Here is a 17060-nt window from a genome sequence, read left to right as displayed (position 1 = left end):
GGAAATAAAAGCCCATCAATAAAACCTATGCACAGGCCACATTTTCCTAACTTACAGGAAGTTCTAATAAGACATAGCTGAACCAGTTCTAAATGGCTTTACGATTTAGATAAGATTCTCTATTGCAATGGGAATCAGCATTGAAAAATACTTTACAGCCCATAAAACCATCAGAAACAGAATAAAAGAAACAGAACTAGATATTCAGTCATAAATGCAAATTGACTCTCAACAGTCCATCTGCTCAAATACGCTCCTCACTTCCTTGTGGGTCCTCAGTGGAGCAGATTATTAAGGTCAATAAGCATACTAATGATTCAGCTGAAGTAATTTAAAAAAAAAAAATCTACCTCGACATTCCACACGCGCAAAATGTGTGTTAACTAAACCAAACTGAATTAAGCCAATTTTTTAAACCCACAGTCTATAAGGCACGAGTGCAACACACAGGCTACAGTTCTTTGAATAAAAATATTCAGTGCTTTCCCTGCAAAGTAAACAAAGGATGCCAAGCAATTTTTCCAACCCCACGGATGCATTATTTACCTTTGGCCTGGGCAGCAGAGCTATGCGAATAACCCAGAGACAGCAATGCCATTTCTATCAGCTGGTTGAAAAGCATATCCTTTCTCACCAACACAAATTCCGCATGCTCCTCCTTGCAGTCATATTCAATGGCATTTTCATAATGTTCCACCACGCAGAAAACTGGTAGCATGGTTCCTGTCAAAGTGACAGAGAAAGAGAGACGCAAACCGACAGCCTTCAGATACACAATCTGGGGGGAGGAAAAACTAAGCCATGAAAATAAATCTTCCCAACAGTGAGAGAAGGGGAGACTGTGTTTCCCAGGCACACAGGGCACAGAAATACAAGCACGCACACACAAACATGTACGTTCTTCTGGTTTTAAAGTTGTAAGAGAAATATTTAACTAGAATGTGAACTTGGTCCTAAGGTAACTTGGGCTCTGTTTTCATCTCAACAGTGTATTTTCCAAAGTCAATTAACGCAGAATTACCTTTTTGATCAAATAATAATGCTGACGAGAGAGAAGTATCTTGTCTGATCTCCCAGAAGTGGTATACAGTGTGCAAATGTAACTCACTACACTGGTCTTCAAAGGAACCCACCTTCCCGCTTCCTACATGCTTTTGTTGATACTGAACTTGTCCTGCTTGTGCCCAGAGGATCTTTGACTATAAAATTATTAGCATTTTTCTTCCTTTTTAAAGATCGTTACTTAACAGTTCCATACAAGAAACACAAAACTTAACCAAACTGATGTTCAAAATATGTGATTTCAATATGTGCATAATGCAAATAATTAAGATTTATCTTTATGGCTACTCATTTAATCTACCTTACTAAAAAGACATCACAGTGGCCACCTGCCCTTAAAATAAACAATCTTTGTGACAGGTTAGGAGACAGAGAAAAGGAAACTGGCCTCGTGATAACAGATTCGGATAAAGGAATCTGCACAGATCTGATGTGTTCTCTATTTACTTTAATCCATGTAATAACTCAGTAGCCAGACGATTATTAATAAGCACAGGCCACACCACTGTTGGAAAAGAGGCTTCTAGAAACTGAAATCATGGAATGCTGTAGTCTTCAAGGTGTTTATGCAGCGCACTGTCAGACTTCCAGTGATATACGGAAAAGGGTTAAAAGCAGATGCGTCTGAACTGTACTGTGGCAAACTGCCAGGAGGGTATCATCTTTAGCATAAATGATGACAAGGGTTACTTTAACAGGGCACCCAGGATCCCCAATTAGTCCTATAACGTTAATGCCTCTATAAGCTCTGCCCTCTGGACTCCCAGAATCAATCCTACCAACTTCTGGAGATTTCTAGCACACACCAACCAGAGCTAAAAATCAGGATATCCTACTGACACCAGCGATGCCCTTTCAACACGCTCTGTTTTCTTGTTTATGCTGAACAAAAGCTGGCAGTAAAACAGCTACATTTGTCTACATGTGCATCTTCACCAAAGCCTTAGCGAACTGTTCACTAGAGATTCTAGCTCTGACAAATAAACCCCTTTAGGTTTACTTAGGAAAGCTCACAAACTCATTCGGAGGTACCCAACAGGCTAGGCATGAAAAACAAGCCACAGAGCTTGCCAATATTCTTGTCATTCATTCATCTGTTTTATACCAGAGAGAGAACCTGTCAGGGATCAGAAGAAGACTTGGGAAGACCACAGCAAAAATAGCAACATGCAAACTGGTGATTTCTTCCTTGGCTTGAAGGTACTTTGGCAAAATTTCCTACACAAATAAACAAAAACATCCAACCTCTTTTTCTTAAGTAGTGCTTTCTCATCTCAGCCACAATTTTTATCTAGCACCTGTCAAACAGAAACCATGCACATGAAAAATAAGATGAAAAAACAACAACAACAACACATCATCACCACCAAAAAGCTTTAGTAATTTTGTTGTTTGAAGCTGAGAACCTTCTACAATTAAACTGGATTTTAAAAATATGTCACTGTGAAAGCAGTGTTTTAAAAAAAAATTGAGCAGGAAGTGAAATTACTGTACTTTGGTTTCTCCTCCCCCTGTTCTGATGGCTTCAAAGAGTTGGGTTAGTGCAACAAAAACACACGCATTGATTTTTCCTCTTATAGAATGATACAGACGTGTTCTATACTCTATGCTCCTTAGACCTATGAAAGTAACTGTCGCTTTTGCAAACTGTTGAAACATACTGGATTTACTCTGGATTTTATTTCGAGATACCCTATAGATAATTAAGGTGACTACTGATAAGGGGCAACAGAATCACTTAATTACAAATCTAGCTGCTAAACCTCCCAGCCAACTTGTCACCGTCGCCTTACTGATACTGGGAGTAACGCTGAACAGGAGCCTCCTCTGAACTGTCTGATTATTAGTGCTAGTGTTTGGCGAGACTTCCAACTACAGCAACTTCGTAACCTTCCAGCATTAAAAGGGGAGTGCACTGGTCACTGCTGAATGCTAAAAATACCACATGATTTAAACCTGGAGGCAGTCTTAGAAGCTTTTGCTGAAGGTTTATGAGCCTGTGTAAACAGCACGTCTGCCATAAGGAGCAGTGAAGTCTGTAGAATCCTTGTCTAAAACTGTCCTGGCATTAAAGTTTGCTGTGCAAATATCACATAATACCAGAGACAGCTGAAATCTCCTATTTAGGAATTTATGGAACTTATATGTTTGCAGGCGTCAGAAAGTCTTTTTTATAGAGCCCCAGTGCTTCACAGTACAATATTAATGCACTCAGTTTGAAAAGCCGTAATAAATTATATTTTTAATGCTCTTACCCTGGCTTTCTTAAGATGCATACATTCTTGGCAAACAATCAATAAATAGGGTAATCATGAGTAGAGGCCAAAGAATTTGCTGAAGTGCTGTTTTTCCATTTTTAATAGATAAAGATCTAACAATACGGACTGCTGTGTCTGTTCATTTCAGGATCAATATATTCTTTGTTTTCGCCAAACCAAGAAAAAAATAAATGATTGTATGATAAATGTTATGCATCAAACACAATGAAATTCCTCTGCCTTCTAACTTTACCTACTTAATATTCTTGGTTGCTAAAAGATGGCATTTTTATCCTTGGCTTATTAGCAAATGTAAGGAGAATCTGACTCCTATGCACAGTTGTTCAGAGACGAAATAAAGACCATTATGAGGCACACACGTTCTACCCATAGAGGCACTGATCTACACAAGTAGCGGTGCTGAACACAAAGTTGTTAAACTTCATCAATTTAATACAAAATTGGTAGAAAGGAGTCACACAGTTACACGCTTCCCCCGATAAACTTGCCTAAGTCTGCCCTTCCTTTATCAAAAATACTCAACTGCAGCAGAAATAAAGACCTAGAATCATCAGGTTTTTCACTGCTAAATAATAAATCTGCTCTTAAGAAAACAAACCACAAAAAAGGATATCGCAAAACTTTTCCATCATATCACGTAAGGTTCCCATGGTCTCTGAAAACGACTTACAGCTAGTAACCCTCTGAAAAAGCTAGAGCAGTACTCAATCTAAGTGTCTTATTCTCAATCAGGGTTAGTTTAAGCAACAGCCACCTACATATTCTCTACTACCACAACACCTTATCCACGGAAGCCTTGTGTCAGGAAGGCCATTATATGTAACTCAGTCCTTACCATCCCAAACAGCCAAAGACTGCAGTCTACATAGGAGACTCAGGTACTGCACTCAAGCACAGAGCCTATACTTTCCAAACATGACGGACACTGCAGCCTGGAATGCAACTCATGTCACATCAGAAAGAGAATCAAGGAAAAGGACATACAGAGACACGTTCTGCCTCTCCCACCCCCACACAAAGTGGCCTTGAGTAGACACAAGGGCTTGCAGCTTTCCAGGATTGGGCTCCCAGGTATTTACCTTTCCTAAGGTTGGTTTTCATCAGATGGCCCGAGTGTTTTAAAGGCACTCCCTGCATTTTTGCACCTGTGCTCCCAAGCCTTCCTCTTCCTAGCGGGCTCCCGTTCTGCTCCAGGCGGGCAATCTTGGCTGGTGGACCCTTCGGATCGCTCACATTGTTAGACATTTCTGAATGTTCTTTCCCCTGAGTTGCCTCGTTCAAATGATCCATACTCAGTTACCCTCTAAAGATCACCTGCCAGAATTTAAAAAGAAGACATGTTATAATTGGGTGGGGGTCTCTCCCTAGCTCTTCCTCTCTCTTCCTCTCTCTCTCTATATATACATATGATACACCAAGTAAATATTTTGTCCCTATTTCTCTCCACAAATATAACATACTTGTAAAATTGCTTAACTAGGTACATAATATAATGCAGATGTTAATTCTATTTCTAGATCACAGTATTACATTTCCATTCAAGTTAACAAAATAATTTGTGGAGACTGTAGCAACACACATTAGAATAAAAACACAATTTGTCACCTACCAACAAAACTAAGTTGGAGGAAATGGGCTTACTTGTAGAACAAGAATTACCACCAGTGTAGTTAAAAAGAAAATAACATATTTATGTACTCCCAATTTTTAAAAATTAGAAACTCATTACAGAACACAATAGCAACACTTTAATCAAGAATGGGAAGATTGTCACAGTCCAAAATATTAATTAGACCTGATGTGTATGTTTATATTTTTACATAGTTTAATTTTTATGAGGAAAAATAAATATATATATGCCACCTTAAAAAGAAGGTACTAAATATCTGCTTTTTAAACTCTTCATTGGCTTTACAGGTTGATTCACAGAAAAAGTTTTCTACTTTTCAAGTTTTCCATTTTCAGGACTTACATGAGCTGTTAAAGACCTAGGCAAGTCTTGGCTCAAACATGTGATTGGATCCCTTCACCCTTAAGAAAATGGAAGGTGGAGGCTTTCTTCAAATATTTCAGGTACTGAAGCATTACAACTTATGTGTTTTAGTGTTAATATTTAGGCGTCCCTCAGTAATAGAATGCTGCTAACAAGTTCACCAGAAAAAAACTTGAAAATACTTTGTGTATACACATTAGATTGAAGTGCTAAACTCACTTTAAAAAAAAATCTTGATGATTTTGGTAAAACACAGTCACTACCATTTAGTATGCAGTGAAGTCAACATCTTAACTGACTTTAGGAAAAGTGTAACAGATCATTGTTTTCAGTTATATTGTACATTAGACATCAATTTTCATAGTTTCTAATAAAGCAATTAGTATGACCTCAAAGTCACTTCTAAAATACACTTTTAACTGTAACTGATAAGAACAGATTTAGTAGAATTATTTTATAAACTTTCATGGGACTTGAGGTGTGGAGCACACGAATACTAAGGGGTTGGGGATCATATTTAGGAAAGCCAAAGAGACTATAATAATTACCACTTTCTTCCAGCTGTCTGGTAATTCAACATATCTTGTACTTAAAAAAAAAAAAAAATTATTGCACCAAAGAAGCTATTGAGATCTGTGTTTGTTGAAAGCCAGCTTGTATCAGCATGGCCTTTCTGTAAACATTTTTTGCCTGTTTAACCATAGATTACTTTGTTCATTATAATCAAGAAAAGAGGTGAATTGGGGTGGGAGGGGGGAAGTAACAATGGTAATCTGCAGGTTTAAAAGTAAAAGTAACCTTAAGAATACCAATTGAGGAACTATAAAGTTTGAGAAATAATGGCTATTTATCCTTGTACTCTAGGGTGGCACGCTGAGAACTAAAGGTTTACCCTTGATCGAGGTCCCATCTGTTTTTGGTTATGAGGTTCATTAACAATAAATGTGCCTCTTTTAACCACTTTTTATCAAGATTACTCTTCTCCATTGTATTAGACTACTACCGTCTAAAGCCAAAATTAGAGAGCGATGATTATTAACTTATTCAAAACACTGTTTATAATGTTTCGTGTGGATTATAATACAGAGCTGCTTTTTCTGAAATTGGTTGCCTTACCCTAGAGCAGATGATGAATTTTAAAACATATGATTTGAAAAGAAAATACTTAACCCGTGGGGCAATTTGAGAAAAAAAGGTGGGGGTGGGGGGAGTAGACAACAGCATCAAAGTTAATGCTACAAAACATATTAAGTAGTCATGAGGCTTAACAGCATTATAAGCTGTACAGCAAATGAAAGTGATAGATTATAATTTAGTTAATGTATTGACAATCAAAACATCATATAGGTCATGCAAAATTATCCTTCCAATACCCACCTATAAGAGTCTATTAAACAGTCAGTCATCTTGTAAAAAGCTTTACATTATAAAGCAAAATTACATGCACATAAAACACCCAATTTACTCATTTAAACTCTATGCCCAAGGCTAAAGTTCACCAAACCTCAGTTTGGTCTTGCAAAGAGCAGCCTTCAAGGGCCTGCTGGACTGACAGCACAGGAACTAACTAAGGTCTCAACAGATGATGCCAGGCTTAAGAGTTTTCTTTTGAGTTACACATTTTAAAACGCATTTTAGTGTAAAGTCTGGTTGGCACACAGAATGCAGGTTACTTTCTCGAAATCCCGTTTCCCTCTCTCTAAAACAAGTCTATATGTGATCATTACTGAATTAAACCGTGAACTCAGACACTGCTATCATTTCCTCTAAAAGGAAAAAAGAAAAGCACAAAATTCTGGTTTCCAGAACCTATTTTTTGCAACGTGGGATCCTTCTCAACCAGTTCCTTGCTGGATCACCTCACTTGCCCCCACAGAACCCCATAATCACATTTTAAGAGATTGTGCCCTTATCCATTCCATATGGCCGGCACGATCCAGGCCAAGCTTTCACTGTGACCTTTTAAAGAGACAAAGAAGCAAAGTACTATCTAGAAACAGAAACACTGCAGTTTTACTGAGTGAAATTAGCAAAACCGACCTGAAACTCACCACTTCAAAACTTGACAGCATATAAATAACAAAAACAAAGGAGATTTCCTTTGCAGCCCGGGTTCTTGAAGAGAAGTTCAAGACTGATGTTTTCTATGTCCTTTTTTTTTTTAATTAAAAAAAAAAAAAAAAAAAAAGCAGCAGACCTGAAGGCGACTTCCCCTGAAATTGTATTATTTTCTCTTCCCCTACCCCCGCCCCCCTAAGCGGGGGAAGGGCAGAAATAAACGTCTAGAAGAGTAGCCATGGGAGAGGGGGGTTAAAAAAAAAATCACAATTCGAAAAACAACATATATGGTTTGTAAAATGTCTAACCTCGGAGAACGGGGTTTTCGATGGGGGAGGAGGGGAGAGTGGGAAGTAGGGAGGAGGGAGAAGATAAAATTGATCTGACAAGTGATTCGTTGGGGGGAAAATCGTAAAAACAAAGCAAAACCCGTTATGAGCCGTGCACTGTGGTGGTGCTGGGGAGGCGAGGTGGTGACTGAGGATTCTCTTAAAAAGGAAAGAAAAAAAAAAAAAAACCCACTGCGGACAAGGTCTCCAAAAAGGAAAAAAAAAAAAAAAAAAGGTCCCCTCGCTCCCCTCCCTCCCTCCCTCCCTCCCGCTCGCTCTGGTTCTTGGGTGTGAGGACAGAAAGTCTACTTCTGGCTGTCACTTGCAGTATTATTTTCCAATAACCCCGGAGAACGCGGGGAGGGGAAGGCCACCTCGCCTCCCTTCCAACGGCCCCCACCCTCTCCCCAACAATTTCGACTGGTTATTAACAAACCTTAAACTTTCTTCCCACAGCCTCGCACCCCCAAGGAGGGCATCTACCGGGGAACAGCGAGGGTGGGGGGCAGAAGGTCGCGGAAAGAGCCCCGGAAAGGCACTGAAATGCCACTTTTGACTCGGCCCTCGCTGATAGCAGCCCCGAGGACCCTCTCCCAGCCCATTGACGCGGGGCTGCGAGCGCCTGGGGAGCCGAGTGAGTAGAGAGAGAGAGAGAAAAAGAGGGTCTGGGGGGAGGGGGAGGGAATCTGAAGGCACCCCCCCCAGCCACCTCCACCGCCTCGGCAGCGACGAACTCCCCGCCCCCTCCCCCCAAAAAGTCGCCGAGCTCTCACTCAGCCCGAGTCCGAGGTAAACAACGAGCACCACAATGGCACTGGGACTTAGGGGGGGAAAAGAAGCCCAGAAACCCCAACAAAACTGATGAGGAGTTTCCCGAAATGCAAGAGGAGGGGTGGGAAGCGTCCCTTGGAGTCGCCCCGGCTTCAGGCTCGGTCCCCGGGCCGGGCTAGAGGGCGGCTGTTGCTGTTGTTGTGACGAGGCCGGTTGTTGCTGGGTGGCACAGGGAGAGGTGTGTGTGTGTGTGTTTGTGTGTGTGCGTGCGTGTGAGCGCGAGTCCCCGGACGGGGCTGCTGCTCTCTCTCTCGCTCGCTCGCTCTCGCTCGCTCGCTCTCCCCCGCGCTGCCGTCTCTGCCCCCATTAAATTATTAGTTGACTCATCCCGGCCGCTGTCGCCGCCGCCGCCGTGCCCAGCTCGGCTCCGCGCGTCCGCCCGGGCTGCAGCCCTCTACGCCGCTGCTCCTGCCGCCGCTGCTGCTGCCGCTGCTGCCGCCGCCGCCGCTGTGGCTGCCGCTTCTTCCTCCTCCTCATTTTAATACAAAATCACCCCGCTCGCAGCCCCAGCCCCGAGCACGCAGCCTCCTCCCGGCCGCCCGCCGCCGCCCCGAGCCCTTCCCCAGCGGGGCCGGCTCATCCGCCGCGTCCGGGGAGCGGGAGCGAGCGAGAAAGTGGCGGCGGCGGCGGCGGCGGAGGGGGGAGGGAGAGGAGGAGGAAGGGGGTGCGGAGCGGAGGAGGAAGGCGGCGGGGGGGGGGGGGCAGGGTGCAAGGAGAAGGCGGAAAAGGGATGGGGATTAAAACCCGGGCTGGAGGGCCGGGATTGGGGGAGGGGGCGGGGGCGGCGAGTTAAAAAGCAGAAAGACAAGTAACTAGTGAATGAGTGAGGGAAGGGGTGGGGGGGGGTGGGGGAGCGCACGATTTCCGGCCCAGGGCGCGCAAGAATTTGTAATGAGCTTGATTAGAGTGAGGCGGCCCGACATTTATTACACACAATACCCAGAATAACAGGGCGCCGCGCGAGGGCTAGCGCCGGCCGCCGCCAGGCGCGCCGGGGAGGGCGCGGAGGGGAGGGGAGAGGGGGCTTCCCTGGCAGCGGCCGCCTCGGCGGGGAGGGGAGCGCGCGGCGCGCGGGCGGCAGGGGCAGGTGTGCGAGAGTGAGCGGGGCGGGAGGAGGGGCACGACTGGCGGGGGGCGGCGGGGGGGTGGGGGGGGAGAAAGTGCGGGGGAGGAGGGGGCGAGGGCCAGGGCGGGGGGGGGGAGGGCGCCGGGGGAAACTAACCAACCACCCACGCGCGCAAAAGCCTCAGAAGGGAGTAGGTCGGGAGCGTCGCGGGCGGGCCCCCGGGGGACAGGCGAGGCGGGGAGGGCGCAAAGGCCCCGCGGGAGAGGGGCTCGGGCGTACAGGTGACGGGCACGGAGTACAGAGGTAGGGGGACTTCAGAAGTGGCTGAAGGGGACAGACAATTGGAGGTAGATCTCTGCGGAGAAGCGCGGACGGTGCAGAAACGTTTGCACAGGAATAAAGGCCGGGAGCCTTGACAAGAAAGCTCTCGCGAATATTTATCCTCAAAGGAGGATGAATCCCAAACTATTGAGAGCCAACATTAAAAAAAAAAAAAAAAAAAAAAAAAAAAAAAGATGAGTAAGAGCGTTCTGTATCTAGTCAGGGGTAGGTTCAAAACTCCCTCACTTCTGAGCCATAAAACACGTTGGAGGAAGAAATACGTGGCCCACAGAGGCTGAGCCACAATTTGGGTCACTTGAAAGAGATCTGACTTGTTATCACAAAGGAGAAGATGCCACCGTTCTTAAATTAATTCACGACGAGTAAAAGAAAAGTTTGGATGGGTAAATACATCTGTCGTAGCAATAAATACTTGTGTAATCTAGGGTAAATTACCCGGTTAGATTAATGGTCATTAGCACAGAAGTATGATCCTCTTATTTAGATAATCTATTAAATATAGTTCCTATAAAAATGAAGAACATTACCATCTCATTCAAAACAGAGATGCAGCGATTATCGCTTGGGTTTCAATACTAACATCTTAGAACCCTGAAGGCAGTTAATCATTAAACAAAACCAAAAATGTTGTAAGAATTATTTTTCAGAGTACACTAGTAGGGAAAAGAGAAAAATCGGTCAGATAAACATTTTGTTACACATAAAAAAAGCAACAAGTTAGCACAAGTACTGAGATAAGAGGGAAATATGCAAATTAAGCTCTTTAAAGCTACCAATACACTCTTAGAGACACTGTTTACATTAGAAATCTAAGAAAAGCAGAAGGTAAAGCAGAAGATAAAGTATAGGAAATAATGGCCTCCTGGGGAGAACAAGTTTAGGAGAAACACAATGAAAATATATCACTCTAATGGCACCCAGGTTTCACCCACAAACCGGAAAGGTTAGTCAAAATCGAGGAAGGCAACCGTGAATCTTGGCACATATAAACCCAAGCCTTGAGCAAAAGGAAGAACGTGTAATAATAAAACACAAAACACAACACTGAAAGCAAGAAAATAAATATAAGGCAATCTTTACCAAAAAAGCCCACATGATGTCACATTTTTAAAAGCTGAAAGGTGGGGAAATATGGAGGAGGATTTTGTAATTGAAGTATAAGAAATACAATCAATAAGGAAAAATACAAACGTGGCAAAAATGTAGCACTGGTGTCTGAGTTGGTATTGTGGATGGAAGAGCTTAAGCTTATTTCAGAAAGATATTTAAAAGAAAAACACAGATAACCGGTTATCATCAATTACCTCTATGACAATGATTTTTGCAATGATAGGTTAAATTAGGAATTTCCAAGATGTAGATTTTAATAGTTGCTTCAAACTGGTGATGCCTGACATGTTTCCCTGAAACCTGCTTGGATTTCAGCAGGAACAGTGCATTCTAGTATCACGCTGTGCAAACTTCCAGGGGAGCAAAATTTTAAAAAACAGAAAAATTATAATGGACTGCAAAACAAAATTTATCCATGCAACTTCACCTCAAGTTAAATATTTTTAGAAAAAAAAAAAGAAAAAAGGGAATGAAAGTTGTTGGAATACAAAATTTGAGCAGAGAAAAGACTAAAAAAGGGTTACTGAAAACATTAGGACACAATGGAATAAAATACTGTAAATATGTTTATCCTATCATTTACACAAATAAATAAGACAAAAAGATCCTGATTGCCTTAGTCTCCTAATGATTTGGCCAATACTAATGTAATGTGGGAATTAAAATAGCGGTCTTTAAATCTGAATGGCACCTTTTAACTAGGAATTACAAGCTAATTCTTAAACACAACCTAAGTGTGTAATAAGGATGGACATGGCCTTGGAAAATGATAAAATAAATGAGGACAGTGACATCTAACAATGACTTCATTACAAAGAATACCGATATGGTATCATTATGTATATATTAGTGACATATGTATATACTAATTTTCCCTCAAGTACATTCTTTATTTCAGAACTGTATAAGAAACAACATAAGTAAAATGACACACAAAAGCTTATGCCCTCCAATGGTATACAGTACGTTAATGAGCTTACTTACTATATATTCTCTCCCTCTTTAGAATACTCATTATAACCACTGAGCGTTGGCCAGTGTAAACCCAGGTTGAAATAAAGAAGAAAAAAATATAATTAGGAAAATACCACCTTCCTAGGCGTAGGTGAGGATAAACAATTATGGTGGAGGGGGGAAAAACATCAATTTATTCCATACAGGCATCTAATATTTGTCAATAAAGATGCAAGTATTGCAAAAAAAAAAAAAAAAAAGTTAAAGTAAACTTTATAAATTAAGCTCTCAAAATATAAAACCTCAGGAACATGAAAGATCACAAGTCAAATACATGAACTATTATTTAACACGTGGATATATGGTTAAAACACAGTGCATCTTTTTTTTTATCACATGAGAAGGCATTCAAACTGGCTACACAAAGGTAGCAAAGATACAATATTGTAAAAGATACACCAGATTTTTTTTTTAAAAAAACTTAATAACGAAAGGACTAGTGCATATTTCAGATGGCACCATATTAAGATAAATATGCAGGCAGATATCCGAAAGCATTAAAACACATTCAGAGTTCTGAATAGCACATACATTTGTAATAAACAGAGAAAGCATTTAGAATCTGAACGCTTTTAAGATATGGCAACTCCACCAGTGACTGTTAGCAAAGCAATGCTTACCACCATAGCACTTTCTAAGGACATGTTTTGTTTTGTTTTTTCATCTTTTTAAATTCAAATACAGTTGGCTATCTCTCTACACTCTTCGAGCAGCACAATTTACGTAGCATATTGCTCTTTTTATCGTGTCAACTCTTTGTTTTTTGGCTTTAGCTGCAGGTGGTGTTTTCCATATATGAATTTCTGGGAATATGGTCTGTGTTGGCCATATAAGGATGTCTATTGGAGCCATATGTTTTGCTGTCATGTGTCTCATTTTGTCTGTCTGAAATGTCAGGACTGATTTCCACATCGTTTCTTGAATGGACCAAATACAAATTTGTAAGAGCAGAGAGGAAAAAGCTGGGGCTGGAACTCACACAACTTTGTCAAAACATATATTGGAGAGGAAATGCAATATCCTGTAAACATTTGCACCCTTCTTCTCACATCTTATCTGTGACTGACATCATCACAACTGCACAATTTAGGAGAGAATCTACTTGGTCAAGTTCAGAAGTCTGCAGTATGCGGATGCATGCAGCTCAATCAAACAGACCTCACATCTTTGGAGGTCATGGTATGACATATGTTAGCTGCCCTACTCTGAGGCCTGGGGTCCAGCCTTGAAGTTGGGGAAGGGGAGGGCACGCTCTTCTTGCTTGGTGAATAAATGGAACTCCGACTGAGCTTTCTCACTAGTCTCACAAGAAGGTATGGCCTCCATTCCTCAAAGCTTCTTGCATTGCTCCTTTCTGAAAGTCATTGCAGTCTTAATCAATTAACAATTATTGACTTAATAAATGTTTTGCATACCAGACTGTAAGCCTTATGAGAGCAGAGACGGTCTTGCCCATTGCCATATTACCAGGAATTCATACACTGTCCTTGCAGTATTTACGTTATGAATAAATAATTGAGAGCAAAAAGCTCAGTGTCACCTGCCACCAGCCTCCCCTGCTAAATGCAATGACAGTTCCTTTTAGAGTTCGCAGAAGTGAGGAGGAGGGAACTGTGGAGAAAGTGGCTACAACATTTATATTTGAATTCACTGAAATTAAATAAAATTTACAATTGAGATCCTCAATCACGATTCAAATGTTCAATAGCCTCACGTGGCTAGTGGCCATTGTGCTGGGCAATGTAGTTTACAGAAGACTTCCACCCCTGCAGAAAGTTCTCTTGGACAGCACTTATCTAGAGAACTTCTATAAAAGACAGCGAAGTAAATCCAGGACCTAGCCAGGAAGAGTCTTAGAGGTGCTGAATGGCTTTCAGACATTCTAATGATGTCCAAATTGAAATCATTTTCCATTTTAGAATTAGCCCATAGATCTATAAAGTTGCATGGAAATGAGGCTTGTGTGCCGCTGCACACAAATTTAAGACAACTTTCTAGGCATGTCTGTATCTGAAAGGGTCCTGTAGTACATTTGGAATAATATGCATTTACCCCAAATGCTGCTTTCCATGAACATTTAAATAGCTCACAGGTGAAGTTAAAAACCACAGAGTCATTTCCCACCCTCATTCCCACCCCAGAATTAAATAAGCATAGTTGCCATTAGAAATGGCTCTTTTGGAAGCTTTAAAGTAGATACCTACTCAAACTGGGAGGGCTTCCAGATACCAAACAAATAATGGTGTACTGCAGGAAACAATAGCAAAAGGCTTGACTATGTTTCAGGAGAGATAAAAGAGAAATGATAATGAACTCTAAACATGGGGCTTAAGGTTTTTTGTTTTTGTTTTTTCCCTAATAAGTGAGGTTTCAGTTATAGCCAGACTGATAGTGATCAAAAGTTATTTCCTGATTACCTTGGGGCAGATGTAAATACCCACTGGGAGCTTGGGATATGGTCTTAATAGACAAGGGTCATTATTAAGACTGAGCAAAGAAAAGGCAATGCTTAAGCCAGTTTGGGGAGTGCTGGTTAAGGGAAATGAACAGCCATTGTAGATGGCTTCTAGAGCTTGACAGGATATCTGGGCCTTTTACCCAGAAATACTACCTTTCTTAACAAGAACTGATCGAACAAAAAATTTTTTAAAGCTACCTTTCCTTTCATAGATGCCGGTATGGATCATAACCTTGACAAGGCTCCACGGTAATAATTCCATCAAGATTGGTATCTCTATCTAGACTCACATCCAAAATTGAGTAGGGAGAGGGATTCTTGTCATTGCTGTTGAGTCCTCCAGTGTTGATATCACCACCAAAGTACTTACAGTTTCAGGTTACCTCATTCTCCCATTGCTTCTGGAGTGCCCTTCCTCCCCCTTCTCACCTGGGGACCTCCCTTCTGCCAGCTTGATGGCATCGCTTCTGTCTGAAGCCTCTTTCCAGCTGTTAGTTTTTTCCTTTGATGTTCCGGCACACTACCTGTCCTTCAGTGCAACATTCTGTTTCTACCTGTCTGCTCCTCCGAACTGCAAGTCGTTAAGCATTCTGAGGGTCTACTTGGGTCTGTATTCCTGGAGTCTCTCACAGTGTCATCACAGGAAAAGGAATCCAAGAACTGTTCTTATGAGACAGTACTCAGAAGAATCTTAGGAAGATTCTTGCAAACTCAGGAGGTAAAGCCAGGTGCCAGGATCAGAAGTTAGCTCAGTGGCTTCCCAAATTTGCTGCACATTAACATGACCTAAGGAGCTCCTTCAACAATCCAGATGGCCAGGCTGCACCCCACTGCAAAAAAAATCAGAATGGCTGAGAGTGGGAGCCAGGCATTTGGTTGTTTAGAGCTCCTCAAGGTGATTCCCGTGTATAGCCAGCTTTGGCATTCGCTGGATAAGGTAATGTTTTGGAGATAGGAAGTCAAATAAACCTGCTAGGACATCTTCAAAGTGAAGTTTTCAACCCAATCCTCAGGTCACTTGGAAAAGTCAAGGCTGTTCTAGGAGCCAGCACTTGCCCCCCAATTTAGGGAATGTATGTGCAGGCAAGCTACTTGTTTCAAACAAAAAAAGGTGGGCGCAAGCTGTTAGACCACTGATTGGGTGAAATAGTCATGGTGTTTGAGGAACCAGGATAAATTAGCATTTGGGCACTTGCCTGAGATTTACTGAGGTGCCAGAAATCCTGTGCAGGTATATGATTTATCATTATAGACATAAGTGACTAACCACAAAATTACACGTGGAAGTTAAACTCGAAAACCAGTCTATTATTTACTGGAGCCAGAACCATCCCAGTTTCCTCTAAGTCCTTTTCAACATAGATGAGCATGAATTTTTCTCCCTGAAAACTTCAACCTGGAGTGGGTTTCCCCTTGAACAGCTGAAAACTGTTCTGCTTGCTTCCAGACTAAGTCCTGCACTTAAGCAGAACCGAAGGATTCGCGTTGTCCCTGCCAAGGAGCTAGTGGCGGGGCATCACAGCCCCTGCAGTACCCTCGAGAAGTTCAAGGGATTTTAATTCCAGTGAAGTCAAACAGCAACCGTTCCCAATCAACCTTCAGCCAAGACATATCAACCAAATCTTCTTAGTGATGTGAATGTTATTGCTCGCGTTTCCTGGTTTAATTGGAGGGAGGAACGGTTTGAGGTTACAATGGACCTGAATCGTTGTCCAGATTGTTTCTGGGAGTATCAGCCAAAGGCAACATCTGATACTGTCCTGCCATTCCCACTGCCACAGGGCACTGGAGAGGGGCTGTCCATCAGGAAAGAAAACCAGGAACAACTGCATCACACCTGGACAATGACTAAATACCACTATAACGCTTGAAATTTGTTGCAGCAGCAAAGGCGAAGTTTAATAGAAAAACTAAAGTGCATTCTATTTGGGACGAGGGAGAAGATTTGGAAGCAGACTGTGGTGATGGTTGCACAGGAGTGTGGATGTAATTAATGCCACTGAATTGTACACTTAACGACTGTCAAGATGGAATATTTGTGTTATGTATCTTTTAGTCCAACAAAATAAAAACAAAAAACTAAAGGAAAACATATATTCCTGAAATTGGCAGATATGTATTATCATCAAAGTATCATGCCAAGCAGAAAACCAATGAGCTACAACCTACTGAACAGACCTCCCCTCACCACCAACCTTCCACTGCTTTGTCCTTACCCGCCAACAGACACAGTCCAGTCTATGCTCGATAATTAATTCATATGATGAATACCTGACCCAAGGATAATTAACATGGATTGGTAATTAGAGACCAAGATCCCACCCGAAGTAGGTAATTTGATGGTCCTCTGATGCAAGAAAATGGTTCTCTTTTCAGATTTTATTCTATACGATGGCACGTTAGCAACAGCAGAGAAAGAAACATAGACAAAACCAAACAAGTAAGAGTACTGTAAGTCCAAAAACTCTTTTTGGATGTTTTCAAATGAATAAAAATGAACTATACTCATGAAATACTA

General features: G+C 41.9%; 1 protein-coding gene across 7 annotated transcripts in view; it reads right to left on the bottom strand.

The window, feature by feature from the left end:
- Positions 1-17060, bottom strand: part of SATB1 (SATB homeobox 1) — a 103582-nt gene that overhangs the window by 74638 nt on the left and 11884 nt on the right. For 3 of the 7 annotated variants that reach the window (XM_030330147.1, XM_030330146.1, XM_030330148.1), the window contains 2 exons: positions 4421-4655; positions 547-723 (listed from right to left, as the gene is read on the bottom strand). In XM_030330147.1, coding sequence (XP_030186007.1) covers positions 547-723; positions 4421-4631 — 388 coding nt within the window. In that variant the 5' untranslated portion in view covers positions 4632-4655. Of the gene's footprint in view, positions 1-546; positions 724-4420; positions 4656-7385; positions 7937-17060 lie in introns of those variants that run through there. The other 4 variants (XM_030330145.1, XM_030330150.1, XM_030330151.1 and 1 more) reach the window with 2 other exon arrangements.

Source organism: Lynx canadensis, chromosome C2 (genome assembly GCF_007474595.2).
Source record: "Lynx canadensis isolate LIC74 chromosome C2, mLynCan4.pri.v2, whole genome shotgun sequence".
In the NCBI taxonomy this organism is placed as follows: domain Eukaryota; kingdom Metazoa; phylum Chordata; class Mammalia; order Carnivora; family Felidae; genus Lynx; species Lynx canadensis.
Note: the sequence above shows the minus strand (reverse complement) of the source record. Positions and strands in the feature narration are given on the sequence as shown.